This window comes from Balaenoptera musculus, chromosome 3 (genome assembly GCF_009873245.2).
Source record: "Balaenoptera musculus isolate JJ_BM4_2016_0621 chromosome 3, mBalMus1.pri.v3, whole genome shotgun sequence".
In the NCBI taxonomy this organism is placed as follows: domain Eukaryota; kingdom Metazoa; phylum Chordata; class Mammalia; order Artiodactyla; family Balaenopteridae; genus Balaenoptera; species Balaenoptera musculus.
In genome coordinates, this window is record NC_045787.1 from 69,139,347 (window position 1) to 69,150,792 (window position 11,446).

Consider the following 11,446-nt stretch of genomic DNA (forward strand, 5'->3'; position numbering starts at 1 on the left):
CTTGCCCTAGTGGCTTCTGCCAGCAGAGCAGACTCTGTGCAGGGTCTCTGATGTAGTCTTGCTACCGATGCAGGCCTGCAGGTTTGTTGCCTTTTTTACACATGTGCAGCCTGAACAAACCCACGTAGGCCACTGGGCAATGCAGATAACATACCCAACCCCACCCAGCACATGCCCAATACTGTGCTTGCTTATATCTCTAGATACATGCTTTCTCATTTTGGTCTCCAAATATTTTCCTTCATAAATTAGCCATGCATTTGAAAATATGTTTTATCCGGTACTTTAAATGTCCTTCCCTAAGAAGTGTTCTAGGAACATCTATCTACTTAGCCAAGTTGCCTGCAACAAAAGTCTGTAATGTGGTTTCAAAGTGCTTTGAAGTGGAGTCTAGACTGAATGAGCATTAAACCAAAGTTTATGCTAAAGGTGTAAACACAGTCCCTGTTTTTTTTTTAATTTATAAGATTTTAATTTACAAAAAGCTACTTTTTTTTCCTTTTTCTCTTCTTTCTTTACATCACTCTTTTCCTTATCTTTCTCTTTCTCTTTGTTATCTTTTCTATCCTTTTTGCCGTCTTCTTTTTCCTGCCCTTCTTTCTTCTCTGCATCCCAGTTGGCGATCTTGTTGTTGATGAGGTTGTGCAAGGCGACCACGGAACGGATCAGCGAGGCCAAATACACCACCACCATCTGGTCATTGGTCATTAGGTAAAAGGCCTTGACAAACTCCTGCAGGCTGACATCTGGCAGCAGGTTGAAGACATCCTGCATCTGGTAGATGATCTGATGGTTGATGGGCAGCTTGCCTGTGGCCACTTTCTCCAGGTAGCTCCTGATATCCAGAAGCTTGGAGTTGAGTCCCTTCAAACCATGGACCTGGTTTGTGATCTGCTGGGAAAGAGTGCCCACTGTAGTGTCTTTGATGTCCCGTAACAAGTGTTCAACTCCGACTTCCTCAGCTTCCTCTGCTCCAATTTCACTGGTCACGTGCTCAAATGTTTTTGAGGTTGGAGTTCCATCATCGTGAACTTCTTCCACCAAAATATATGCTTCTGTGGGCAGTCCCAAGTCCTTTGGTTTCACGTCAATGATGACCAATACTGAGTTAGGGCAGTATCTTTTCATGAGTTCATTGATGGCGATGTTATTCTTGTGTAGTTTAGGGCCTGTGTGGTACCACCCAACTATTCTTTCTCTGGCATTGACCTTCTTAAACATTCCATACATGTTTTCCAAATAATCGTGGTCTAAAAACCAGACAGAATCATCTTTGTCATCTTCATCGAAAGGACAAGTGATGCTCAGAGACATTAAATTTCTTTGCCAACGTGACTCTAATTTTGTTTCTGAGAACACTATTTTTATTTTTTATTTCTGTCTTGTTTCTTAGGGATGGCAGTGGTATATTTCCCTCAAAATCTTTGCAATGCCTTTTCCCAACCTTCTGACAAAACTCGTTTTAGTGAAAGATCTGTAGCCATGTGTAAAGAGGAAAAGAAGAAGAAAGAATTGAAATTTTCTGATTATCAGTAACAAATTACAATTGGATAACAGACACTAAAAATTTAATTACAATTGGATAACAGGCACTAAAAATTTAGTCAGAATAATCAACTGAAATATATTTTCGTGTTGACATGCTTAATAGGAAATATACCTTCTATCTTAGAAGATTAAATCTTAGAACACAATACATTATGTATCTACTGTTTTATCATCATTATTTGGAGGATTTATTTCCCTTTCTCTCATAATCAAGTCACAAAAAGGATGTTTTCTTAGGTTGGGTTTTCAGGAAACAGATTTGAGATGGATATTTGCCTGCAGAAAATGTATTGGGGAATGCTTTCAGGCACAATACAATAAGGGAAAGGGGAAAGAAGAATTGAACAGAGGGAAGTGTTAAAGTAAAAGGCAACTGCAGCAGAGGCCTTAGCTTTTCCTATGGTGAACTCTAGCTGCAATGGTCTTTCAAAGTTGTCCTGAACTGAGGCAAGGGGACTAAGCCTCTGTCCCCCACATGACCCAATCATGGGATGAGGGGTGCCATGGAATTGGAGATAGGGCACAACCATAGGCAAAGTGGCTTCCTTTGGCCAAGGGCAATTCCTGTAGAAAGAATTCATCTCTGAGCTATGGCAACCAAAACTCTCAACAGTTGGGACAACATATGCCTTGGTCCTGGTTTGGGGTGGGAGGCATCTCCCTTGGGAGGAATCTGGGCAGCCTAACAGAGCATTTTTAATTTTAAACAAGAAGTGTAGTAGGCTCTAAGCAACCAGTGTTTTCTGACACTGACTTTTCTGCTGACTTCTTTTAAAGTACTCCAAAATCAAATAAATTTCTCTAATTACCTCAAATCTTGAGAAAACTTAATTTAAAAATTAGAGAAACAGAAATGATTAGAAATTAGAAATTGGAAAGCTTATGTGCTTTGGTTTTTTTGACGAAGCTTTGTTTTCACAAATGAGGACACTCAATTTTAAGAATAGTACTAAAACAAAATGACACAAATCAGAGAAAAATTTCAAGAATGCTAAAGCACCACTTCTGATGACATCTGTAGTGAATGCTGTGGTGTGCTGCCAAGATCCCCCTCCAGGACCGTGACATCTATACCCCTATCAGCCAGGATGTTGGCTACTGACTGTTTGCAATTAAGTTTTCTTCTGGAAATTGCCTTTGATAGAAGAAAGCCACCTTCTATTCACTTCATCTTTAAAGATACTTCCTTGGTGGTACAGTGAATAAGACTCTGCGCTCCCAAAGCAGGGGGCCCGGGTTTGATCCCTCCTCAGGGAACTAGATCCCACATGTATGCCACAACTAAGAGTTCTCATGCCACAACTAAGGAGCCCACAAGCTGCAACTAAGGAGCCCACGTGCCACAACTAAGGAGCCCATGTGCTGCAACTAAGACCCAGTGCAACTAAATAAATAAATAAATTTTTTTAAAAGATACTCTTAATTTAGCATCTAGTTAAAATCTTGGCCTTGCTGCCTCAAATTAGGACAGCTCTGAATGACCACCCAGCTCCAGAGCTCCCCACATAATCAGCTGAGGCCTTTCTTGCAACTATTGGGTTGGCCAAGAAGTTCGTTCCATAACATCTTATAGAAAAACCCGAACGCACTTCTTGGCCAGCCCAACTCATCACAAATCAATCTCTCCTTTTGCCCAATCCTGCTTCCTTTACACCTCTTTACATATCCTGTATCCAAGAACACTTGGATCCAGTCAACCTTCTGAACACATATCTCTGTTGAGTCTTTTTTCCAGGGAATTTGATCTAAGAGAGTTAGTACCAAGAATAATCCCAGGAAGCAGACTCTAAGATAAAATGTTTGAGTTGGATCATCCTTTGGCCAACTGGCAATACGAACCCTGTCACTGGGGCTAAGTAGATTCCTGATGTCTCCCAGCATGCTGTAACTGTTCCAATGTTATAACTTTCACCAATGACAAACTCATAGAAGGGAATGCATTGGTGTGGGCAATATCTCAGGTATTTTAGAAGCCTGGAGGCTTTAGTAGTAGAGGTTATAATGAAAAGGTAAGGATAATTAACTGTTAATTTAAGGAAAAGTGTGAAGGCAAGAGGGCCTTCTTGGAAGCATATAAAAGGGGCTCTAATCTTTGCTGCCAAAGGGCAGGAAATGCTAACTATTGGACCCAGTAATCATGAAGTAGTATATTTCCAGAAAATGTTGAATTTTCAGCCCAAACAAGTCTGCCATTCCAAGGCCAGGACCTTGATGAGAAAGGAATAGGACCATGAAACACAGGATGGGAAGATTTAGGCACTCAATTTTAAATCCTTAGGTTTTGCTGAACCCTCCAGACCTGCACAGTGGCTCATTTGTTTGTGTTAAAGGCTAGTGTCCACCCTTCCTTACACATGATGCAGAGACTCTGCTTTGAAAGACAACACATGCTCTTCTCAAGATCTACCCCCACTTTCTTCTCTGGCTACCAAACCAATTGTCAGGGTCAAGTCATGACATAACCTGGCCAAGAATGTTCTGGGCCTATTGAGAGAGAAAAGGATATATATGCTAAAGGAGTTGCAGGGCCAAAAAACATATGCCAGTGGGAGCCAGGAGAGTGGGATTAGATCCTGACGGTGCAGGATCAAAAGGGTGTAGAGCGTAAGTTTTCACAAAGGAGAGTTTGTTGATTTGGAAGCATCCTCCTATGATACAGGATTTAACACCCTGGCAAGCACCCAGGTAACAGTGCAAACATACTCCTAGATGGCTCTTGGATTCTAAAAAGGCTGTAATCCACACTAAGTGAAGTAGAAATGCCACGATTGCCATGGCAGATGTGAAAGAAAGGATCAACAGATTCAGGGAAATGGGGATTCTGGAGTGGAGAGAAAACACGAGGCTGGAGAACCCACCACCTTCTAGGGACAGCTTAGAGAACATGGTAAGAAACGAGCTGGTTAGAGGGGCACTAGAATCATTGAGAAGATCAGTGGTGGCTGTTGTCTGCAGGCCAGGGCTAAGGTAAGAGATGCTACTATAGCACTTCTCTCCCTGAAAGTGACAGAGATGATAGAGGCCAGCAGAGATGATAGGGATGATAATAGAGGCCAAGTGGTGATGATGCTGAATGATCAGAAGCAAGTTGGGGGATATTATCATTATGAGTGGGTAATTACTCACAAGGAGCTATGGAGATGTTCAAAGCACATGGCATTCCTAAGGCAAAGTCATGGGCAGCCAACAAGTCTTGATATATTTCTTAATATATACAACAAAAAGAAATCAAGGATGGATAATCAAGAGGCTTAGGACAGCTGCCCTAGTAAAAAGCCCACTTTGTAGACCTGAGCCAGTCTTAGACCTAAAAATCCAATGACTAAAAGAGATGCTGGGTCCCTAGGAGAAATAACCTTGCAACAGAACAGCAAGCATATATGGTAGTCCCTGATTAAAAGGACCTATAGCCATTTACTCAGATTATCATAAAGTTGGAAAAGAGGAACACTCATACTTTTTGAGGACTGTTAGGCACAGGTCCAAATTAACATTGCAAACCAGAGGCCCAAAGAGTTATCATGGCCCCTGTTGGAGTGGAGATGTATGGGAGCCAGATATTAAGTAAAGTCCTGGTCCAAGTTTGGCTTACAGTAGGTCCACTAGGTCCACAGTGTTCCCTGGGTCTCCAGAGGTATAATTGGAATGGAAATATTTGGTGGTCTGTAGAACCTCCACATTTGGTCCTTGGCATGTAGGGTAAAATCTGTCATAGTAGAAAAAGCCCAGTGAAACCCTATGAAACTTCCCTTTCACAGATAAAAATATTTCATCCTGGTGGTAGTGGCAGAGATTAGTACCACCCTTATAGACCTAAAGAATGCAGAGGTAGTGGTCACCAACACTTTCCACTTAAATTCATGGTATCCATAATGAATTCCACAAAGCCAGATGGCTCCTGTACATGACATTTGACTACCACAAACCTATCCAATTGCAGCTACTGTGCCAGATGTGGTATATTTACTATAGCAGATTAATATAGCCTCAGGTACAAACTATGCAGCCATTGATCTAGCAAATGTGATCTTTTCTATTCCCATCAGGAAAGAGGATCAGAAGTAGTTCATATTCATGTCAGATGTACAATCATACACATTTAATCTTGCACAAGGCTATGTTAACTCTGCACGGTAGGTCACACTATAGTACAAATGAACCATCTGGATCATCTGGACATTTCACAAAACGTCACATTGGCCCACTATATTGATGACATCATGTTAATCAGACCAGATGAGCAAGAATTGGCAAGTGGAGGCCTTGGTAAGACACATGTGTTCCAGAGAGTGGAGGATAAACCTTAAAGATTCAGGGACTTCACACAGCAGTGAAGTTTGAAGGGGTCAAGTGGTCTAGGGTATACCAGAACATTCCCTCCAAAGTAAAACACAAATTATTACATCTTGGCATCCCCACCACAAAGAAAGAAGAATGACACCAGGTACGCCTCTTCAGGTTCTGGAGGTAGCATATTCCAAACTCTGAGCAATTGATTCAATGACATGGAATGTAGCCAGTTTTGACTGTGACCAAGGACAGCAAACAACTCTGGAGCACTGCATCAGCTGCAGGCAAGCAGCTTGGCTTCACAGGCTGTGTAACCTGGTAGGCCCCACGGTATTAAATTTCTTCAAGATTTGAAGCAGTTCTAAAAATTAATATGATTTTGCAGTAATTCAATATAGGTAAGTCAGACAGACAGCACTGGTTGCTTAAAGCCTGCCGCCATCCTTCATGTTTAAAATTTGGGTACTGGAAAGAAAGACATTTTCCATATTGGGACTGATGTGATTACTAGCCCCCCATCTATATGAGGACAATGTCTAGATAATGAATACAAATAGTCATAAATGAAGGGATTTCTCATAAGCTCTCAGAAGCCAAAATAATCATTTGAAAAATGAATGATTTGATTAACTACATAGTTATTTCCTCTACATAAAACTGTAGTCTTCAACTATTAGACCTCATAAGGACCTTCAAGGTCATCGAGTCCAAGGCTTTAACTTTACAAATGAAGAAACTGAGGCAAAAAAAAAAAAAAAAAGATTAAGGAATTTGCCTAATATATTTTCGATTTAAATTTGACCAAAGCCTAATTTACATCCAATTATATTCTCATAAAACTAAGTCTAATCAATTCCATATTTAACAATTAAAAACCAAAATCAATCAAATCTAAAATGCAATCATGTAAAAGAGATTCATATATTAAATCATAAAAAATAGAACAGGTGATTAAACAAGGAGTCATTCGCCCAGCCATCTCCTTATCTGGAAACATAGTTCATGTGTCATGTGGTCTTAAGTCTTTATTTCTTCCAACAAAATCCTTTACACAAACTCATAATGACACAAAGTTGCTAAAATTTATGTCCCCATTTCCCCTGATTAATTTATAGACTGAACATTATCACTTTTAATCATTTTATGAGACTGGTATTTTTATGGCCAGAAAAGGCCTCAAGGTTATCTTTTGTGTTATAGAATTTGGTCTCTAAGCTCTACAAATCCAAACTTGATGGTGTGATGAGCCAGAGGGAAAATAAATAACTTACTCCTCCCAAACCTATATAAAGCTAATGGCTGCCATAAAAGTCAGAAGTCATTCAAGCAAAGGTTTCTGTTGATCAAACCCTATAGACTTTTTAATACTAATTTCTCTTGGCTTCTTTCCTTAAACTTGGGTGCTTCCACTCCTTGGCCTAATTAATCACTCTCCTGATTTCCTTTCTACCTCTCTACTTCTTCTCAGCCTCCTTTACATCACCTCTGCTTAGCTCTTAAACATTAGAACGCCTAAGGATTCTATCCTTGCCTTATTCCCTTCTTTACACTCTATAATAGGGATTCTTAACAAAGCAGGTGTGAATTTGAATATTTCCACTAACCCCTCAAACTCAGTATTCTCTTCAATTATGAAAGCATAAAATAAACTATGGTAATATTACAGTCACTATCGCTCTGTAAATATTTTTTTTAAATCACAGATTTTTTTAATATCACATTGAACTTGTTTCAGAGAGCATTCATACTCATCACCTACTTCAAACATACTGTAGGAGAAACCAGCACATAAAAATATAATATGAGAAAGTACAAGAATAAAGGAAGGAATTAAGTTTCATGGAAGCAGATGGAAGAAAGTGTGTAACTCTTATTAGAAGAATTGAGAAGTGTGTTCTAGAAGTAACATATGACATTGACCTTGAAAGATGAATAGGGGTTGTCCAGATGAGAAAAAGGGGAGAGGCCTTTCCCAACAGAACAAACACATCAAGGATCCTGAGCTGTGAGAGAGGGGTGAACCGTTCTGTTCCATAGGAGCACAGCACGTGAATGAGGGAGGGAGGGAGGGAGGGAGGGAGGGAGGGGAGGGAAGGGTAGAGGCATATGATCAAGCTGAGAAGATAGGTGGGGGAATGGTTGTGAAAGCCTGTGCATGCTATGCTAAGGCCTTCAGATCTTCTCTTACAGGCAATGATAAACCACCAAAGGTTTTAATCAGAAGTTCAGTATCTTATTTGTATTTTAAGGTGCTAAAGCTAATATCAATATGGAGGGAAAACTGGTGGCATGGAGACTAGTGAAAGGGCTATTGCAGTAGTTCCCTTCAGGAGATGTGCATTGTTGCCTTGGGAGATAAGAAAGCAGTAAAAATTAAAACTGGATTAATTTTCTGGCTTAGATGATGGGGTAATTGTGATGCCATTAACAAAAAGGGAGAATATAGGAATATGAACATAAAAATCTTAATTTGGAAAGAAGATTGTATACTTTGGGAATGCTTATTCAGCTTCATGCAACAAAGAATATGTCTACCAGTGGCTCAACACAAATAAGGTTTTATTTTTCTCATTAAACAAGAAGTTTGGAGGTGAGCAGCTACTGGCACTTGTTCAGCAATTGGTAAGATTTTGGCTTCACCAAAGAAGAAATACAAATAGCAAATAAATGAAAAGTTTAACATCATGTCCCATATATATGATATGAATTTACCCATATCACTAGGTAAATTCAAATTAAAACCATGATGAGCTACTAGTAGCATATATTAGAATTGCTAAAATTCTAAAACTGACTACCAAGTGTGGACAAAGATACAGATCAACTGGAACTCTCAAACATTGCTGGTGGGAATGTTAAATTGGAAAGCCGTTTTGGGAAATAGATTAGTAGTTTAATATAAAGTCTTATAAAGTTAAACATACATTTACCACATGACTCAGGAATCCCACTTATAGGTATTTACCCCCCAAAATGAAAGCTTTTATTATGCTAAGTGAAAGAAGACAAAAAAAAAATATGATATTCTGGAAAGGCAAAACTAAAAGAACTATAATCATATCAGTGGTAGCCATGAGATGGGGAAAAGGGATTCCCTCAAAGAGGCATAAGGGAATTTTACAGGATGGTGGAAATGTTCAATATCCTGATTGTGAAGGCAGTTATATATTTATATATATTTATCAAAATTCGTGGGGCTGTATACCTAAAAGAGTGAATTTTACTCTATGTAAATTTTTCTTCAGTGAACCTGATGTTTAAAAAAAAACCCAGATCTATTTTTCCAAAGAAAACAAAACACTAATCTGAAAAGATATATGCACCCCTATGTTCATTGTAGTGTTATTCACAATAATCAAGATATGAAAGCAACCTAAGTGCCCATCGATAGACAAATGGATAAAGAAGTTGTGGTGTATGTGTGTGTGTATAGACACACACACACGATGGAATATTACTCAGCCATAAAAATAATGAAATCTTGCCATTTGCAAGAACATAGATGGACCTAGAGAGTATTATACTAAGTGAAACAAGTCAGACAGAAGACAAATACCAAATGATTTCATTAACATGTGAAACCCACAAAACAAATGAACAAACACAAAACAGAGTTACAAAATAATAGTCATGGGGATGAAATGTACAGCATGAGGGAATATAGTCAATAGTCAATAATATTGTAATAAATTTGTACGGTGACAGATGGTAACTAGACTTATGATGATGATCATTTTGTAATGCATAGAAATACTGAATCATTATGTTATGCACTTGGAAATAACATAGCGATGTAGGTCAGCTATACTTCAAAAAAAAAAAAAAGCCCCAAATCACAAGACCATTGCTTATTTTCAGGGAAAAAATTTAAATGATAGACTTAAGGGATTAAGGTGCCAGCATTAAAAATGAGCACGATGTGGAAGAACTAGAGAGCTAAAATCAAACAGTAATTTAACGCTCAGAATTTTTAACATTCAAAGATGTGTTTTTTTACATCTGTGGCAACATGTTCAATGGACTTGGAGATAATTTGATTTTTTTCTCATGATGCTATGTAACCATAGATTTCCTTGATTAATACACTTTAATTTTTCAGAATCTTTTGCTTTCCAGCTCTTGTAACCTTGAACAATTCCTCTTTCAACTATCTGTATTTACCTTTATTTCATAATTTACATTTTATTCTTTACCACACACAACAAACTGTTTTACTTAATAACTCTGTAATTTGCCATTATAGACTTAATTGTACTAAGTTCATCAAAAAATATAAAGAGACCAAAAGACTTTATAAATCTGATCACATCCTCACTTATAATATATAGTGTCATGGTTTTTTAATTCCTATTTCATTATGTAAAAATTAATTTTCAGCTAATGAAATGTATTATAGTAAAATTCTAGATAGATACATAGACAGATATCACAGGTTTTCAATGCAACAGTAATTGGAAAAACCTTGCATTCTTCTATTGCTAAGAAATAAATAGCATTTTATCTATTTTTCAAAATTGCCTGTGTGTGTTGCTAATGCTCTCCATTCGACTTCTCTAATTATGTCAAAATGCTATCTTGGAAGACAATGGTTTGATTCACTATGAATTCACAAATAACATTGACTCATTAGAACTCCACATTAGACCTTTTCTCCCATTTTCTCATGACAGAATCTCTAGTTCATGTACACAAGTCTAGGATACAATTCATAGTAAGTTCAAGGACAACAATGAGTTTTCTGGGTTAATACACACTGAATTTGTGAAGTCAACTTTGCCTAAGTTCTCACCCTAAGTCTTCTGAAAGACAGGCATGCCTGAGCAACATTAAACACACTGGCGATTTGTTCTCAGGTCAAATTTCTCTCCTATTATGGATGCTTTTTGTCACGGAGGTTTTGTAACATTTGTCCTATACAAGTATTTCTCTTCTGAGTCTGCCCCACCTCCCTGCAGTCCTGGGAGGACTCCCAAATAGAGGTTGTGAATGCACCTCAAGATCCACTTTCTGACCTCCTCTCTACACTGTACATGACTGTTTAATTTCCTATTTAAGACAAATTAATTATTGCATGCTCTAATGAGGTTGCAAAGGATCCCGCTCCAGTCCACAAACTTGGAAGAGGTTACCCAGAGGTTTTCCAGATTGATGGGTCCAGGGCAGATGACCTGAAAATGAACTTTGACTAAACTTTGCTCTTTGTGTTCTTGGCAGTCCGTACTTGGAAAGTGGCAATTGTCTGCAGCAGACAGTGTAAAACTTCAGCCTAGAATTTTATTTGGAGGTTAGCCTTTGGAAGAGGGAGGGGAGAATAAAAACAAAAAAAACAAAAAACATCTTTGTAAGTCTTTTCTACACTAGTTTTATTAATTGTTTTTTTTTAAATGACCTCAGCTGTCTTTTTTTTTTAAATAAATTTATTTATTTATTATTTTATTTTTAGCTGTGTTGGGTCTTCGTTTCCGTGCGAGGGCTTTCTCTAGTTGCGGCGAGTGGGGGCCACTCTTCATTGCGGTGCGCAGGCCTCTCACTATCGCGGCCTCTCTTGTTGCTGAGCACAGGCTCCAGACGCGCAGGCTCAGTAGTTGTGGCTCACGGGCCCAGTTGC

At 38.6% G+C, this 11,446-nt stretch overlaps 1 protein-coding gene across 1 annotated transcript; it reads right to left on the reverse strand.

The window, feature by feature from the left end:
* Nucleotides 1–495: 495 nt before the first annotated feature.
* LOC118892497 (26S proteasome non-ATPase regulatory subunit 7-like) lies at nt 496–1,314 on the reverse strand (the record flags this gene model as incomplete). The annotated part of the gene is made up of 1 exon (XM_036847271.1): nt 496–1,314. A coding segment is annotated over exon 1 (819 nt), but the record flags the coding sequence as incomplete, so codon positions are not given.
* Between the last annotated feature and the right edge of the window lie 10,132 nt (nt 1,315–11,446).